The following is an 18861-nucleotide window of genomic DNA, read 5'->3' on the forward strand; positions in this document are numbered from 1 at the left end:
TATGATACCAGGTGTACTTGTAGCATCCCCCTCATAGATACATGGCTTACCACACAGTCTTTATACCACATTGCTAACTTTGTAACCTCAAATGTTGGGGAGATAACTTTCTCACAATGCTTACTATGCACATTCCATGTTATACTCCTTCATGTTCTAGGTAGCAATGACCATCTTTAATCTCGCTACGGTATATTTTGTGTTTCACGTGGTCAGAAATTCCCATCTGAGTGTCATGGGAAATTTAATTCACAAACATCTGGACTTCCAAGATTATCTCACAAGTCTATACCGAATATTTACTTTCCCAGTTGTCGGTATTTCCTGGGATTTTGTTCTTTCCTACATTCAGTAGTTGAGTAGCTTTAGGGGGGAAAAAAAATAAAATATGTATTTGACTGGATACGCGCCGGGGTTACATTTGACTGAATGGGATTTCTTTGCCTTAGATCCAAGATATTAGTGTTGAAACGGAGGACAACAAAGAGAAGAAGTCTGCAAAGGATGCCCTCCTTTTATGGTGCCAGATGAAGACAGCTGGGTGAGTACGGATTAAAAGATTAAAGCAATAGATCTTCTTACGGAGTTCACAATTTTCACTAAAACAATTGTACTGTCTACAAACATGTCCCTCCTTAACTGGATTAGTGCACAGCATATAAATGACGGTATTCCTGGCTAATTGAACTAGGAGCGTGTGAAATGCTGGGAATAAAACAAGATTTGGCCAATCTGCCATGTAACATTCTGTTCCTTTATTTAAACCTAAATCATGTTGCGTTTGCGTTGTCTTAATCATTAATCCTCTATAGGATAAATCGCTGCAAATATTGCTTCATTCTTTTTACAATGTGAGTCAGAACCATAAGCATTTGCAGGAAGGCTGAGGAATGGCATCTGTGGTGAAAAATACCTTAAGCGGTTGCACCTCCGGTAACCCTTTGAGTGCCTGCTAAGATTGATTGATCCAATGTTGCACGCCGACTCTCGTAGAAATAGGAAAATTCCGTAAATGTCAACTTTATTAATGGATTGTGGAGGTTTTTAGGTACTTTCCTGGTTTGCACTGATATGTATAAAAAAAAAAATTCAAAAAAAATTAAGCTACAGTTTAAAAATAAAATTTGGAAAAGAGTCCTATACCTGTAGGACAAAACATTACCTTTTTATATTAATTGACGTTCAGGGATACTTGAAAATTTGTAAATACGGTACATATATATATATATATATATATATATTTTTTTTTTTTCTTCTACGTAAAAGAATGCCCAATATATAATGTGACCAATTTATATTAGAAGGGTAAACATAGCTTTTACTATTCATTTGTATTTCAATGCTACTTTTATCAACATTAGAATGAATAGAATGTGTGTCCCTGGAGCACTAAACACGGAGCTGTCTCACCGTGTTTAAATCTGTGAAAAGAATACGCTGAGTCAGCCTTGTCACTGAATGTATCAATCATTACGTTCGTTGTAATGTGTTAACGTTTCTCTTTTGTATTACTCTAGTTATCCCAATGTGAATATCCACAACTTTACCACAAGTTGGAGGGACGGTATGGCGTTCAATGCACTCATCCATAAACACAGGTATGTTGACCTCATTTTGCTGGTTTCATCTCTGTAGTTTTTATTAACCGCAGAGTAAGTCTGATTGTCTGTGGATAACACGGGAGCCTGAGATTTAGGCTGCCATTTTACAGTACGCAGTTAATTAGGGATATGGCGATTCCGCTGCTGGGTGAGTCAGGTTTTAACAGGAGTAGCATACAACCAGTCTGATGATGAACACAGTATAGCTTGGGTTGATTTGTCCATTAATGATAAATGCAATTTATTTTCATGAGGTGCATCCCGTGATGAGATAATGGGCCTATACATTTTTTTTTTTTTAGTTTTTTTTCCCTTAGATTTTTGATATGACCATTTAAGTTTGAATCCCAAAAATACGTTTTGCAGGAGTAGGATCTTCCTTTGTTTTTGTTTTTTTGTTTTTTAAACCTGTGTGTGTGAATCCTGTTTGCTGTTCCAGGTCATATTGACATCTTACTGTTGAAATTACCCCGGTTACTCCGTAAATGTGAATTACCATGAATTCAGAGTGAATTTCAAAGTTTAGGCCAGATTAACCAAGCTGAAAATCAAACAGGCTGAGAATTCAATTCACTATTTTAGTCGAAAACATGAAAGAGACTTTGAACTCACCATAGTTCGCGTTTTTAGGGAATAAGACTGTAAATCTTTAAAACTAGACTGAATAATTTTATTATTTTTAAATATTTACAATATTATTGCCAAAGAGATTTCAATCCTCGTAATCACGGTGACTATAGGTTGTGGAAATCCTTAGCATATAAATATACCTGCCTTAAACTGGTATGTAACTAGTGTTTAGAAACGTTCGATCTATGGGCCTATTCGCCTAGCCCTAGACTGATTAACGTGCACCTCTAGTGCAAAATCGTCACAGTAGCACTTTTTACAGAATACACATTCTGTGATTCAGAGATTGCTAGTATTTCATACATTTAAATTCACTAACTAATCGATTCTACCAATTATAATGTTCTTGTATACAATTGGCTTAGAGGTAAATGAAATAGGAGTTTAGTATCTTTCCTGCAATGTACACTGTATCCCATAATCCCCGACATGCCCTAGTCTCATTCGTTGCAGCAGCCATATTGCACGAGGTGCAATCGATTCCTTTATTAATAGGGGTTCCATGAGTTCCCATATTTGTGACGATCTGGAATTGGTACTGCAATGTGTAACGCACTCTACATGGACGCATCTCATTGTCATTTTGTCTTTTCACACAGGCCGGACTTAATTGATTTTGATAAATTAAAGAAATCTAATGCACACTACAACCTGCAGAATGCCTTCAACCTTGCAGAGCAGCATCTCGGCCTTACTAAGCTTCTTGACCCTGAAGGTAAGTACATAGCTCCGACAACCCACAAGTGGTGAAAATACATAGGGTTCTTTTTTTGGGGTGGTTTTAAAAATAAATATATAAATAAATATATATATATATATATATATATATATATATATATATATATATATATATATTTTTTTTTTTTAGTAATGGATGAGAATAATATTCATGCAATGTATATAAAATGTTTTATTAATTTATATTTTAAATTATTATGCCCTATTGGTCAATCCTAGCTAGCTCCCCCCCTCACCTCCACTCGTTAAAACGGGAAATAATACTTTAAAACGTACCTGAAATGCAGCGCCGTGGAGCTCCCGGTGATCCTCTCAACACTGCTTCAGAAATCACCACGGTCATCACGGTTCAGACAAATTCTTCTCGTAAAGAAGCATTTGATTGACAGTTTTACCGGCTCAAAGCATGCTCTGAACCGAGAAGTTTAATACATTAAATGTAAGCTAGTTATGGCTGGAGTGTGGAGAGAGCCATTTATTTTATTTTATTTTTTACAAGTTTGATATTGGGCATCCAAGAAAAGAGTTTCAGGCTGTGTAACTAGCTCTAGGCACAAAAGTAATTATATCTCTGGATGTGCTGGGTTTCAAGCAGAAACAATGCACAACCAGACCCTTACCACGACCAGGACCCCTTCAAATCACTGAATCACAGAAGTAGTCATGGTGGTTGGAATAAAACTTTAAGCAGCACAATGGTTTGGACCTTGACGTCTATGTCCTTTTAAAAGATGGAAGCTTGAGGGGGCCAAAACCCTTCCAGGTCACCATTCCATGTCATGGGCAGATTGAGAAATGTAAGTTACTCTGTCATGCAGCTCGCGATGTTAAGAGCAGCAAAGTTGACAATGCTGTCAGGTGGCTTTCAGCACTTCATTGCACCCTAGCATGGTGTATAGATGTCGAAGTTGCATCCTACCTTGGCCATCTGGTTCATTCTGTTGCACATTACTGCAAGGGGACCCTGCCATAAGAGGAGACATAGAAGATAAAACCAGGGAAAGAAATAAAAGAACGATAGTGAAAAGCAGAGAGCATAGGGGGCAAATGTGACCTTTTTCTTTCTTTAGAGAGTAGACTTTGCAAGACACCTGAATACATCCAGGTCTTTGTTTTATAAAGAAATACTTATCGGCAGAGTTTTACCGGTAAATCCTTTAACGCTTGTCCTCGTTCTACGTTGTAGATATTAGCGTGGACCATCCTGATGAGAAGTCCATCATTACATACGTTGTAACATACTACCATTACTTCTCTAAGATGAAAGCACTGGCTGTTGAGGGCAAACGTATAGGAAAAGTAAGTAATCAACCAAACAGTCAATCCTTTACTGAACATGTATAAATATGTGTGTACCGGCTGCTGTCTTAGATATTCTGCGCCGTTTGATCATAACAAATTCTTCTAAACAGCCAGGGGCACAGGAGTGGATGAACAATGCAAAGATAGAATCAGTATGGTTTATTCATGATTGGTCGAGGGTTATCAAAGACGATAAAGCGTTAGATCTTTGCAGTGCACTTTTGTTGAACATGTTTGTTGTTATTATGATTACCTTTTGTATGTTTTAATACAATTTTATTTACAAGAAAGCAATATGGCCTAAAGTGAGGCGTAACAACCCATTTGCCTTCCAGAAAATAACTTACAACTAAATGAAGAAAAAAAAAGTAAACTTTCATTGACAATACCAATCCGTACACAGCTTATGCCTACTGTTTTTTTTTTTTTTTTTTATAAATTCTTTATTTTCAGAGTTTTAAGTCTTTCAGACGTATGTGAGGGATACAGAATGTAAAAGAGGGGTGGGGTACAGATATGAGTCTTTCAATACAATGAATCAATCAATATTTCTCAGGAATGAGGTCACATAGGCTGGTTTATCGTTACTTTAAATGCTAATTGTTGCGGTCAGTCGTCATACCCGTTCCCACAGATATGGGTCGGTAGGTGTTCCAGGTAGTAGAGTTTCAGTTTTGACAGCCCTATGCGGCCTTGTGGTGTGTATTTCCAGGGGGGTACTGAGATGGGTTAGGTTTGTGGAGGGGGGGGGGGGGGTGAGGTACATCTCTATGATTCAAATGAGATCTTAGTGTTCTTATAGGAACTATGCTCGTGCGTCGTTGTTAGGAGTTAGGCCATGTCGAGCGGGGAGTGGGTCGCACGTGCTAGTGTGCGCCATTGGTGGTTAGTGGTCCAGGGATGTATTTTGGAGGATGTGGGCCTGATGATTAGAGCCGGGGGGAGGGGGTATGGGGGTGTGGGTTCCCTGTGGGGTCCCCTTGGTGGGTGGGTGAAGTTGTCGGGGTCGCGTTGTTGTAGTGTGGTTAAGTGCGATTGTGCGGGTAGAGGACTGAGGTGTATTCAAGGTCATTTTATCTATTCCCCGGGTAGGTTCCGTGTCATGGGCCCACCCTAGTTGAGTGATTCGGGGTTGAGGGATAGTCCAAGTTAGGGTGGCAAAGTGGGTGGAGACCTCTGGGAAGTGGTCTGAGGTGATCTAGTGGGTGTGTGCGGGGTGGTGAGAGGTTTGGGAATTAGGGTAGGTCCGGGCAGTGGTCTTCGAAGCAGGTAGTGGGAGTGGGGTGTTGGAGTGGCCGGCCTTTATGGGCAGGGATGAGTCAGCCTATATATGACCCAGGGGTCCCAAACTTTGTTGTGGTGGTGGGTTGTGTCATGGAGTAAGGCTGAGAGCTTGTCCATTTCCCTGGCTTCCTCTATTTTTTTGAGTGCAGTGTCTAGGGTGGGTATGTTTTTGTTGCCCCATTGTTCGGCTATAGTGCGCCTCGTGGCCAGAGCTATTTTGGCAAGCAGTTTATTCTGTGACCTAAATAGGGGGGCGTGGGGTTTAGATAATAACCAGATCCACGGGTCGAGAGGGATCTTTGTATGTAGGAGGGCTGATGCCAGGTCCGCTACCCCCACCCAGATCTGCGCTATGCGTGGGCAGTGCCACCAAGCATGGATATAGGTACCCTGTGCTCCGCATCCCTTCCAACATTCGTCTGTAGTCGAGCATTTCATTTGCTTCATCCGCAGGGGTGTCAGGTACCAACGGAGGAGTGTTTTGTAGGCCTGTTCCCTATGGTTGACGCAAATGGTAAGGGATGCTGTCGCTTCCCAGATATCAGACCAGTCCGAAGGGTCGCTGGGGGGGCCAATGTCCCTTTCCCATGTTTTGGTGTAAGCTAGTGCATCTGCTGAGGAGGAGGAGTTAAGTTGGGTGTAAATAGAGGAGATTTGCCCTTTGCGTATCGGGGTGCGTATGCATTCTCGTTCGAATAGGGTCAGGGTAGCGGTTGCCGTGGCGGAGTGTTGGGGATTCTGTAGGAAGCTACGGATCTGGAGAAATCTGAAGTGGTCTGAGGTGTTTAGCGGTGTGTTTCTGGGTAGGTCCGGGAAGTGGAGCATCTGGTTGGATCGGAAGAAGTGGAAGAAGCGGTAGAGTTCATTGTCTTCAAAATGTGCAAAATCTCGAGGGGTCATTCCTGGAGGGAACTGTTTGTTTCTTAGGAGTGGGGTCAAGGGGGAGGGGGAGTTGACAAGGCTGGAGTGCTGTATAATTTTGTCCCATATCTGGAATGAGGTGCGTAGGGCTGGGGGTGTTTGTGGAGTGGCGGGTCTGGAGTGTTTGGGTACCCAAAAGAGGAGTGAGGGGTGATCACCTCCCATGAGGTCGTGCTCGAGGTCTACCCACAGTTTAAGACCTGGGGGTGCGTGTAGTTGTTGTATTTGTGATATTTGTGCAGCTTGGAAGTAAGTTAAGAAATTGGGGAGTCCCAGACCCCCAGTTTTCGTGGTTTTATACATCGTGGTTCTTTTTATCCTGGGTCGCTTGTTAGACCAAATGAAGTTGTCTATTTTGGTTTGGAGAGTCTTGAAGTCGCTCCGGGATATCGGGATGGGTAAGGTTTGGAATAGATACAAGAATCTGGGAAGTAAATTCATTTTAATGGAGGCAATCCTGCCCATCCATGAGATTGGCATGGTGGTCCAGGTGAGTAGGTCTGTATGGGCCTGTCGAATCAGGGAGGGGTAGTTGAGTGTGTATGTGGATTCTGGGTTGGCCGGTAGGAGGATGCCAAGGTACGGGATACTAGTCGTGTTATATTTAAATGGGTGTGAGTGGCGGAGGCTTCTTAGGTCGCGTTCAGGGATCCCCAGTGGGAGTGTCTCCGTTTTATCTAGGTTCAGTTTATATCCTGAGAGTGCCGCGTATTCGTTCAAGAGGGACAGTAGGGGAGGGATGGATTGGGTTGGGTTCGCGAGTGTGAGGAGGATATCGTCGGCATAAGCCGCAATCTTATATTCGGTGTGTCTCACCTTGAGACCGGTGATTTGCGGGGTGTCTCGTATCTTTTGTAGAAGGGGTTCTAAGGAAAGGGCGAAGAGGAGCGGAGAGAGAGGGCAGCCCTGCCTAGTGCCATTATGAATTTTAAATGAGGTAGGTCCGGAATTGGGTACGAGAAGGGTGGCCGTAGGGTTATTGTAAAGGGATTTAAGGGCCGCTATGATGGGGTCGGGGATTCTGAATTTCCTGAGGGTGGCAAAGAGGAAGGGCCAAAGGAGGCGATCAAAAGCCTTCTCGGCATCCATGGAGAGAAGGAGGGTCGGGGTCTTTTTATGTGTTGCCACCCAAATGAGGTCTAATATGCGCCTGGTATTATCACTGGCCTGTCTTGAGGGGATGAAACCTACTTGGTCGGGATGGATTAGTTTGGGTAGGGAGTATTGGATGCGGTTTGCTAGGAGTTTGGTAAAGATTTTGATATCCACATTAAGGAGGGATATTGGTCTGTAGTGGCCTGGGTCAGAGAGTGATTTGTTCGGTTTCGGGATTAGGGTGATGTTTGATCTCAGCATATCCTCTGGTAGTGCGTCGCCCTGAAGTAGCGAGTTAAACAGTGTGGTTAAGTGGGGTAGGAGGGCGTCCGGGAATGATTTGTAATATTGGCCCGTGAATCCGTCTGGGCCTGGGCATTTGTGAGGTTTAAGAGATTTAATGACTAGCGCTATTTCTTCCTCTGTGATGGGCATAGCGAGTCGTTCTCTCGTGTCGTCTGAGAGCGCAGGGAGAGGGATGCGCTCGAGGTAAGATTCTATAGCTTGAGGGTCAATTGGGTGGTCATGTCCCGATTGTGATTGGTGGTCGTAAAGGTTTGCGAAGTACGCGGCGAAGACGGAGGCGATTTGGTCAGGGGTGGTGTGTGTGGTACCTCCGGGGGAGTTAATGTGGTCTATGTTTTTGGTTCGAGTTTTATGGCGCAGTTTGTGGGCCAAGAGCGAGTCTGCTTTATTGGATTTGTCATAGAAAAGTTGTTTAGTCCAGAGAAGCGCTTTTTGGGAGTCTTTGGACATAAAGGTCTTGATAGCTTGTTGGTGTATCTGTATTTGGGCTAGCTTGTCCGGGGAGGGGTCCTGTTTGTGTCGAGCAGAGATAGCTCTTAGGGAGTGTATGTGGTGTTCTAGATCTTTGAGTTTCTGTCTCTTGAGTCTCGTGGCTTGTTCAATCAGGGTGCCTCGGATAACCGTTTTGTGAGCTGCCCAAAGTGAACTGGGTGAGGTGACAGAGTGTATATTTTCGGTGAAGTAGTGTTTTATAGCAGTGTGTGTATTACGTCGAATTTCTGGGTTTTGCAGCAGAGTGGGGTTCAGCCTCCAAGTCCAGGTCCTGGCTGCTAAGGGGAGTTCTATGTCGAGGGAGATCTCCGCATGGTCTGACCACGCGATAGTACCTATTGTCGATTTCGTGGCCTGGGGTAGAAGGGAGGGAGAAATCAGAAACATATCTATTCTGGAGTACGAGGAGTGGGGATGAGAAAAGAATGTGAAATCTAGGGTATTGGGGTGGTGTAGCCGCCACACGTCATGGAGGCCCGTGTGGAGTGTGAAGTTTGCGAGGGTCCTGTCTAGTCTCGTGGGGCGGGGAGTGAACCCTCGTTTGTGGGGAGCGGGTCGTTTGCGGTCCAACTCAGGGGCAATGGTTGCATTAAAATCCCCTCCTATAATCAAGTGGTGGGAGTTGAACAGTTTGAGGTGTGCTTTGAGGGTCGACCAGAAAGATGCGTCGAGGGTGTTAGGTGCGTATAGGGAGGTAATTGCATATTTATGGTTCCCTAAGTGGCCCTCTATTGTGAGGTAACGGCCCTGGGGGTCTGGGACGGTGCGCGTGAAGTGTATCGGGCAGGATTTATGTACTAGAATGGCCACTCCATTTCTTTTCCCATTAGGGGAGTTTGCGAGGTGGCAAGTTGTGTAGTGCTTGTTGCGTAGAGGGAAGGGTCTGGAGTCATCATAATGTGTTTCTTGGAGGAGGATCAGTTCTGCCCTCGAGCGGGTTGCCCATCTCAAAAGTTGGTGCCGTTTAGTTGGATTATTAAGGCCCTTGCAGTTAAGGGATATGCACGAGATTGTTCTAGGCATCTCTGGTGGTTTAAATGTGGCGGAAGTGTATTAGTTTGAGGAGGTTCCTAAGATGTACCGTGAAATAACAATGTGGGGGGGGGGAGGTGGGGGGAGGGTGAGGCTAGGTTGGTCGTTGGGTTGGGCGGGGAGAGAGGTGGGTGTGTGTGTGTGTGTAGGGTCCCTGGTCTTACTGAATGTCAGCCAGGCAAATTAGGGGGTGTTAGTAGAGCCTGAGGGGGGGTAGGTGTGAATTGTGCCCTGATGTGGGCGTGTGCGCGTACCTGGGGGAGAGAGGAGGAAGGTTTTCATGCTCCCTTCGTCTCTCCCCCCAGCACGTATTGGGATGGTTCACTCACGGTTTCAGGTTCTCAGAGGTGGCGGTACTTAGCTGAGACGTGAGTGGTCCCTTCTTGTCGCCACAGGTGGGAGGTGGGGGTCAGCTGATTTCTGGTTCGGGAGGTGAGGTGAAGGATTTCTTGTTATACGAGGAGTGTCGGTCGTGTGTTGTACGGTCCGTTAATAGGAGCAGGTCCGTCGTCTTCTAGAGAGGAGGTGCCTTTCCATGCAAATACAAACATGTAAATAACTAGAAACATAGGTAAAGTTGAACATGAGTAAACAACAGTGAACTCTTAGGAATTATAGCTTGAGTCAACCCGCACCGGTGTATATATGTAGTCTCTGGGCCCTGTATGTATGAGTGGGGTAAGTCCGGTCCGATGGAGACCGACTCGTGAGTCGCCCGGAGTCTTTCTTGGGGCCCCATCTCTGGAGTGGGGAGTGTCGGTGCTTTTTTTTTTTTTTTTTTTTTTTTTTTTGGGGGGGGTGTCCCCCCTGTCTCCTATCTGTGGTATAGTGGAGTTTCACGTCAATGTTGCGCGTGGGGCGCTGTATAAGGGGCAGGTCAATGTGTCCTGGGTGGGTCGAGGGGTTTCTGGTGCAGTAGGGATGGGGTCCATCGGTTTAGACATGTGGTATCTCGATGATAGTCTATGAACCTGGGGCTATAGTTAGTCAGTGCGGTGCAATGTCTCTTGAAGTTTGCGGTGCAGTAGGGTGTATTAGGGGTGTGTTCTAGGAAAGCAAATAGTTTAGTCATTAAACATTGAGATGCGAACAAAAATATCAACGATACCAGGAAAATCAGGTGAAGAGTACAGGTGATCTGCAGGTATTGTCCACGCAGCTCATCTAAGAGCCCTTCTTGTTGTTTTACCTTGGAAAAACAGGAATGAAGAAAGAAAATAAAAAAAAAATAAAAAAAATTTAAATAAATAAATAAAATTAAAAAAAATAAATAAAAAAATAAATAAATAAACAAATAAATAAATATATAAATAAGCAAAGCAAAGCAAAACAAAACAAACACAAAAATAAGAGAGAGTTTTTACAACCCCTCACTCTTTTTCTCTCTTTCCCCCCCCCCTGTCCCCATTTCCAGGAGGCCTAGCAGGATTCCCATAGATAGGGGCCAGAGAGGGGGTGTATCCCCGGGTGTGTGTCCATATTGTCCAGGTGTCGAGGGGCAATAGCTGGATGACCAAGTGTCTCACAAGGGTAGCTAAATTTAGAACCCCAAGCCTCGTGGCTCGCCCTCATTCCCCCCGGTCCCCTCCCCAAGAAGTCCTGATCAATACTTGCTGTGCTCCAGAGGGTATGGAGGGATATGTCCTGTGCCCAGTGATCCGAGCTTGGCGAGGGAGCTTTGGGAGCCGGGGTGTCCAGGTCTGTTAAGGACTGAGAGCTTCTCCAGGTCTGCGGCGGTGATGGTCCAGGTGGAAGGTGGGGTGCTTCTGATATGTGCATTCGTGGGGGTTTGTGGGAGGCAGTTAGGCTTTAGCCATAGTGTGTCCGTACTGTCAGAGTCCGGGGGACGGACGATGTCTAGATCTCCGTTGGAGGTGGTCATGGAGTCGTAGTTGGTGTGCGGTCAGGAGTGAGTGCATACTCCGGTGTGGGGCTTCGCAGGGTGTGGTGTTCCGGTGCGGGTGTTGCAGGGGACGGGTAAGTGAAGTGGTTACCAGTCTTGAGAGGGTCGGTCAGCCCCCATGTCCATCCTTTGCTGCTTTTGTTTTTTTGTGGGGCGCGGAGATCTGGGCCTGCCATCCGGGCGGTTCCCTGTGTCCCGGTGGAGGAAAGGGACCTGTTTGATTAATTGAATCCCTAGGGATTCCGCGAAGGGGACCATCTCCGCCGGGTGAAGGAGTATGTGGGTTTGATCATCTTTCCTGACAACTAGTTTAAAGGGATGGCCCCACATATATTTCAGCCCCTGCTGTTGGAGGGCCACAGTGAGGGGTTTAAGATCCCTCCGTTTCTTCAGTGTAGACGGGGCGAGGTCTTGGAAGAAAGTAAGGGGGACATCTTTGTATTTGGGCTGCATCTGTCTGGCCATTTGAATTAATTTCTCCTTTGCTGGGAAGTAGTGGAGGCGAGTGATGACATCCCTGGGAGTGGCCTGATTGAGGTTAGGAGGTTTCAAGGCCCGGTGGGCCCTATCCATTTCTAGGTCTCTGGGGGTGAGATCAGGGGCTACATCTTTAAATATGGACCTCAGCGTGGGCAGTAGTTGGTCTAAAGTTACCGTTTCGGGGAGGCCGCGGATCCGGATGTTGTTTCTCCGCGACCTATTATTGAGGTCTTCCAAGCCGTCTTCCAGGGCCGCAATTTTGCCGTGAAAATAGGCGATGTCTTGAGCGTGTTCCGCCGTGGTAGTCTGGAGTTTGGTGATGTGGGTCTCAGCTTTATCTGTTTTGGAGGCAAGGGTGGCCACTTCGGTTTTGAGGCCCTCTAGCTGTTTCGAGATCTCCGTTGCCACGTGGGATTTGATGTCTGCGGTAGCCTCTCTGAGCATGCCACGGAGTACAGCTATGGTGAGTGGGGCCGTCGGGTTCGATGAGGGGGCGATTTCTTCAGGGTCGGAGTCTTCCTCCTCCATTTGTTGGGAGTAGGTAGGCCTCTGCGAGGGGTTTGGCGTGCGGAAGAGCGATGCGACCGATGGCGTCTGCTCTTTCTTTTTTTTCCCTCCTCCCATGTTGCCGGGTGTCAGGCAGGTCGTGCGGGGCAGTGCAGTGTTGTTTGGGGAGGGTTGTGGCTGGAAGGGATGCCGATGGTAGCGGTTTATAGTAATGGGGGGAGAGAGAGCTCAGGGATCAAGCGTCCATCTTCCTTCGAGGTCCTATGCCTACTGTTTTTATATCTAGCTTCTGAAAAGACTTTACGTTCCCTAACCAAATTATAACGCATAACAATGTGGGTTTGTGGCTTTTGTTCTTTAGGTACTGGACAATGCTATTGAAACTGAGAAAATGATTGAGAAATATGAATCATTGGCTTCTGACCTCCTGGAGTGGATTGAACAAACTATAATCATCTTAAATAACCGGAAATTTGCCAACTCGTTGGTGGGTGTTCAACAGCAACTCCAGGCGTTCAACACGTACCGAACAGTGGAAAAGCCACCAAAGTAAGACCCCGTAATAAATTCTAGTCCTTGGGTAGGGCCATATGCGTTAAAAAGAGGAGAATACAACATAAGGATAAATCTGTCATGGGAGTAACTTTATATGTATATTTGTCAAAGTATTTCAAGTAAAATATTTCTTGTAAAAAGAAGTTATATAAATTTACAAAAAACTAACCAACTTGTAGAAATGTGTGCCGTAAGTGTCTAAGGCTTGTTTCTGATGTATTCATTGTTCCCACATCACATCCCATTAAAACCTCTGTGTAAGAAGAGCTTGAGGGACATGTAGTTTGTTTCATTGTTTTATGTCAGGGGTGTTCAATAGGTCGATTTCCCGATGTCCTACAAGTACAACTCCAATGATGCTTTGCGTGCATCATCGAGAATGTCTTTAGAATGACAAAGCATCATGTGAGTTTGTTTTAAAACCTCACTAGATCTGCCCTTTGGGCAACCCTGTTTTAAGTAAATCTATATAGAACAAGGGAAACTCGAAAACTAGTAATTTCCTTCATGACAATGAATAAAGCTACTCAATAGGGAGTAGTCTATTTACTTGCACAGTATCGTTATTCCTGCATGAAATTTCATTAAAAATAGATGTGCTGTGTACCGGTTTTACAATTATATGTATGTGTTTTGTTTTCATGTTTGGTGATAATGGAATAGCCTTCCATCTGAAGTGGTAGAGGTTAACACAGTAAAGGAGTTTAAGCATGCGTGGGATAGGCATAAGGCTATCCTAACTATAAGATAAGGCCAGGGACTAATGAAAGTATTTAGAAAATTGGGCAGACTAGATGGGCCGAATGGTTCTTATCTGCCGTCACATTCTATGTTTCTATGTGTCTGATTTGGAATAAATTTCTACAACATGACAAACAATATCCATTAAGCAGCCAGTTATTTACATTACCTGGCCTTAATAACATGAATTATATTAGATCAGTAATTCACAACCCAGTCCTCAAGGCACAACCGTAGTCCAGGTTTTGCCAGTTTTCCCATCAGACCTGAATTAGTATACACCTAAATCCTGTATGAGTGCTTTGAGCACTGACTTATTTATTATATAGTGAATCGAAAGTATAAGCGCTTAGTAGATCGGTCCCATAGTAAATTCTAATGGGTTCTAATACAGATATATTAGCAATATTATGCAGAGACTATATATCTATACACACTTCCCCAGTGGTGTGCTAATATGCGTTTCCCACTATTTTTCTTTTTTAGGTTTACAGAGAAAGGGAATTTGGAGGTTCTTCTTTTCACCATTCAGAGTAAAATGAGGGCCAATAATCAGAAAGTGTACATGCCGAGGGAAGGCAAACTCATCTCCGACATTAACAAGGTAAGGAATAAATCATTCCTGGTCTCAGTGCTGATAAGGAAATCACTTAAACCTTGGAACGATGAGAGATTTAACCCCTTTAATTTTTTACACAGCTGCGTGATGCTGAAAACATTTATGGGAATTGAGTAATATATTATTTGTTTACGTGATAGACACAGAAGGAACGCTTTTCCTACAAATATCACACAGTTGAATTCGCAATATAAAAATGAAAGTAAAAGGAATGCAAATAAATAAAAAAATTAGTTTGATACATGCCCAGAAAAAAACGTTTTAGTGCACATTAGTAGAAATGCACATTAGTAGAAATGCCAAGAAGTGCTCTCCCTTCTACGAAACTACACAGAAGATTCTTAGCAGGGAATTGTGAAATGTTACAAGCCATTCCCTTCGGAGATTTTGGTTTCTCTGCTACATTTTGTCCTACTGCCAAGTCTTGCCAACCCTCACAGGCCCGATTCCTAGCTGCCACAGGCACCTACTAAAATATGTAGTAACTGCAAGAATCTTGTTCCTTTCATTCACAATGAGGATTCTCTCTCTACGTTTTTTTTGTCTGTTTTCTTTTTTGTTTTTATGTATAATATCTGCCTTAACATGCAACTTCAGATATGAAGCTCCTATTGCTGTGCAGATTTAAAGTGATTTCTTTTTTTTAAAATAATATATTAAGAGGAACATGTGACAGATTGTATTTTTTTAGAGTATTTGAGCTTTAAGGTTTCAAGAATGGGCCAGTGTTTTCCATTTATGCATTATTTTATTTATAATTTTTTTTTTTTTTTAGTTTCGTACTGCTAATGATTTAAATAAGTAAATAATCGCAATGTATGTGTGTCGTCACGATTGTTAGGCCTGGGAAAGACTGGAAAAAGCTGAACACGAGAGAGAACTGGCGCTCCGAAACGAGCTAATCCGACAGGAGAAACTGGAGCAACTTGCTCGCAGGTTTGATCGCAAGGCAGCTATGAGGGAAACCTGGCTCAGTGAAAACCAACGACTGGTCTCCCAGGTACGAAAAGATTGATATATTCTTAGGAGACTGGTAGACATTGGTCATGAATCCTGTAACGTGACTTGGGTGTAATGTAGTTGATACATTGAATTCTGTTCTGAAATGTAAATCTTTCAAAATGTTAGATTTTGATGAAACTTGTCATAATGTATTTTAAAGATTGCATTTAGTTTTTTTATTATTATTATTATTAAAAGGGACACTTCATCTCATTCAAGTGGTCTGGGTGCAGTGTCTGTCCCCTTAACCTTGCAATATATATATATATATATATTGCAGGGTTAATACGGCCTCTAGTGGCAGTCTACCAGACAGCCCTCAGGAGGCAATTCCTGCTGTTTGACTGTCTGAATGTGACATTGAGGATGTCCAGAGTCATCAAATCCCCTATTTTCTATAGGGGAAGGCCTACTGCTCATGGCGCTTGTTGCGCGTGTGCATTAGGTGCCGGCAAGGGGAGGTTTGATATAATTAACTTTTTCTCCCTATTCAAAATGGCCGCTAGAAATGGACCGCTTTCTGCATCAAGATTCATTGTGTGTTGATGCATGCATAACCGTAAAGGCTAGTGAGATTGCAAAACATCCAGGAATGAAGTTTGTTTTATGCAGGAATGTGTATAGACCCCATGTGACTGGAAGACTTAAATCACTTCAAACTGTGAATAAGACCCTAAATGTCACTTTTTGTTGCAGGATAACTTTGGTTTTGACCTGCCAGCTGTTGAGGCAGCAACGAAGAAGCATGAAGCTATTGAAACAGACATTGCGGCATATGAAGAACGTGTACAAGCTGTGGTAGCTGTGGCAAGAGAACTGGAAGCTGAAAATTACCACGACATCAAGCGCATCACGGCTCGCAAAGATAATGTCATCCGGCTGTGGGAGTATCTCCTTGAGCTGCTTCGAGCTCGGCGACAGCGCCTTGAGATGAACCTTGGATTGCAGAAGGTCTTCCAGGAAATGCTGTACATTATGGACTGGATGGATGAAATGAAGGTGGGTCGTTGAATCTTAAATCTTGCGTATCCAAGGAAACGTTTAGTAAAATTAACAGCCATTGTGTTCAGTACCAGTTTGTGAACATTATTTCGGGAACATTCCAAACCCCCATAACCACTGCAGCTTGATGTAGTGACAGTGTGTTAAATATGCAAAAATAATTTTTACATTTAAATGAATTTTAGCTAGCAAAGTTTCACATGCTCACTTGAGAGCAACAAGGAAGTAGCCAGCCGACGGTAACTTCAGTAGCCCCAGTCATGGGTTTTCATGACACACACACACACACCTCTCAATATATCATGTGCTAATTACATCAGTTAGTTCACATGTGTGCAATGACTGTAATGCTAATATTGTTTTTGGAAGATCTCTGCTTTCCTACAAATAGCATTAAGGCATGCACAGGAGCACTCACACCAATATTAATAGTGCGTGCAATATTACTTGGAATTCTAATTCATGCCGTAATTTATTTCCTGGGTATTTCAACACTTTTTTTTTTTTTTTTTTTTTAAAACACAATATAGGTTAAGCACCACTCCAAAACGGTCAGAAGGTGGCAGCTTGTACTATTCTATATTTTCGTAGTTGAGGTTTTTTTTATTAGTTAAAGCTTATCCCAGACACTATATCAATGTTTTAGAATATCATAATTACGTAGTAGTCTAGGTTGGAAAAAAGACTACAGTCCATAGAGTTCAACCTTGATACCCATTCTTTTATGCTGTGGATCCAAAAGAAAAAAAAACAATTGTAGCCATTTCCAATTATGCCCCAACAAGGGAAACCATTCCTTCATGACTCCATAATGACAATCGGATTTCTTGGATGAACAACTTGACAAATGTATTTATTATTTTTGTATAATCTTCTAGGTGCTTTTGTTGTCTCAAGATTATGGGAAGCATTTGTTGGGGGTTGAGGACTTGTTGCAGAAACACACCTTGGTAGAAGCAGACATCTCCATTCAAGCGGAGAGAGTAAGAGCAGTCAACGCCTCTGCCCAGAGATTCGCAGCAGGTGGAGAAGGTAAAATACAGTGGCCGGTTACTCTTATCCACAACATTCTTTTGTTTCATTTGTATTCTCCCTATTAATTTACTTATTTTTTTTATACTTATGTCATATTTGTGGGTGTTCAGTAGTGCATCAAATCTACTATACAGGGAACTTTTCTCGTCAATATTTCAGCACAGGACGTTGCCTTTTTTCTTTTTTCTGTTGCTTCCTCGATACTAGTAAGCACAACTTACAACATTTCTCTTTGTGGTTTTCAGACCAAGTTAAGACTTGTGAAATATAATGAACTTGTGCCATTTATCCCACAAAATTATTTAAAGCAGTTTAAAACAACAATCCCCAACGTATTACTAATATGTTCCTCTATCTAAGACATACTATGTTTAGTATAATTGCCTGACCATTTTACAGTGTGAAGGTGGCCATCTTGAAATTCAATGGCCAATCAGGATGGGCTCTTTGCGGAGTAGCTCAGTTTTCCACTGTACAGAAAAAGAAAAAAGTCTAATTCAAGCTTTGATGCTTGAAAAAGGCAAAGGTGTTAAGTAAAAATATTTTATCCAGTTTCCCTAATTATTGGACAACCTGACTAAAAAGAATGCATTTGACAAAAATTCATCTTGCTACGTTTAGTGTGCAGACAATGCTCTGATATACATACATGCTCTGATATACATACATGCCATGTGTTGTTTTGTCTCATTATAGGTTATACGCCATGTGACCCTCAGGTTATTCGGGATCGGGTGGCCCATATGGAATTTTGCTACCAAGAGTTATGCCAGCTTGCTTCAGAAAGAAGGTCACGTCTGGAAGAGTCTAGGCGTTTATGGAAGTTTTTCTGGGAGATGGCAGAAGAGGAAGGATGGATTAGGGAGAAGGAACAGATATTGTCTTCAGATGACTACGGAAAGGATTTGACAAGTGTTGTCCGCCTGCTAAGCAAGCATAAAGCATTTGAGGATGAAATGAGTGGACGCAGTGGTCATCTCCTGCAAACCATAAAGGAAGGAGAGGAGATGATTGCAGAAGATCATTTCGGCTCTGAGAAAATACGTGAAAGAATTGATGATATTCAGCAACAGTGGGCTCACCTTGCACAGTTGTCTTCTATAAGGAAGAAACGTCTGGAAGAAACATCCAGTTTCCATCAGTTCCAGGCAGATGCTGATGACATTGATGCTTGGATGTTAGATGTTTTGAGAATTGTGTCCAGCAATGATGTTGGCCATGATGAATATTCCACTCAATCCTTAGTAAAAAAGCACAAGGATGTTGCCGAAGAAATTGCAAATTACAGGTCAACTATCGATGCCCTTCACGAGCAGGCTGCTGCTCTTCCGGAGGACCAAATTGATTCTTCGGAAGTACAGGGTAGGTTGTCAGGAATTGAGGAACGTTACAAAGAGTTGGCGGAACTGTCGCGGCTTCGGAAACAGGCCCTTCAAGATGCCCTCACGTTGTACAAGATGTTCAGTGAGGCAGATGCATGTGAACTATGGATTGATGAGAAGGAGCAGTGGCTAAACAATATGCAAATCCCAGAGAAACTGGAAGACTTGGAGGTCATCCAACACAGGTGACAATCCTTTAACGACCTATTCACCTACGTTAACTTGGGGCAGTTT

At 43.3% G+C, this 18861-nt stretch overlaps 1 protein-coding gene across 2 annotated transcripts in view; it reads left to right on the top strand.

Moving 5' to 3' along the window:
* SPTBN1 (spectrin beta, non-erythrocytic 1) overlaps positions 1-18861 on the top strand; it is a 140691-nt gene that overhangs the window by 89031 nt on the left and 32799 nt on the right. For both annotated transcript variants that reach the window (XM_063443971.1, XM_063443972.1), the window contains 10 exons: positions 450-541; positions 1518-1598; positions 2831-2946; positions 4156-4268; positions 12653-12840; positions 14074-14191; positions 15048-15206; positions 15905-16207; positions 17089-17242; positions 17942-18812. In XM_063443971.1, coding sequence (XP_063300041.1) covers positions 450-541; positions 1518-1598; positions 2831-2946; positions 4156-4268; positions 12653-12840; positions 14074-14191; positions 15048-15206; positions 15905-16207; positions 17089-17242; positions 17942-18812 — 2195 coding nt within the window. The remainder of the gene's footprint in view (positions 1-449; positions 542-1517; positions 1599-2830; positions 2947-4155; positions 4269-12652; positions 12841-14073; positions 14192-15047; positions 15207-15904; positions 16208-17088; positions 17243-17941; positions 18813-18861) is intronic.

The sequence above is a fragment of the Pelobates fuscus genome, chromosome 2 (genome assembly GCF_036172605.1).
Source record: "Pelobates fuscus isolate aPelFus1 chromosome 2, aPelFus1.pri, whole genome shotgun sequence".
Classification (NCBI taxonomy): domain Eukaryota; kingdom Metazoa; phylum Chordata; class Amphibia; order Anura; family Pelobatidae; genus Pelobates; species Pelobates fuscus.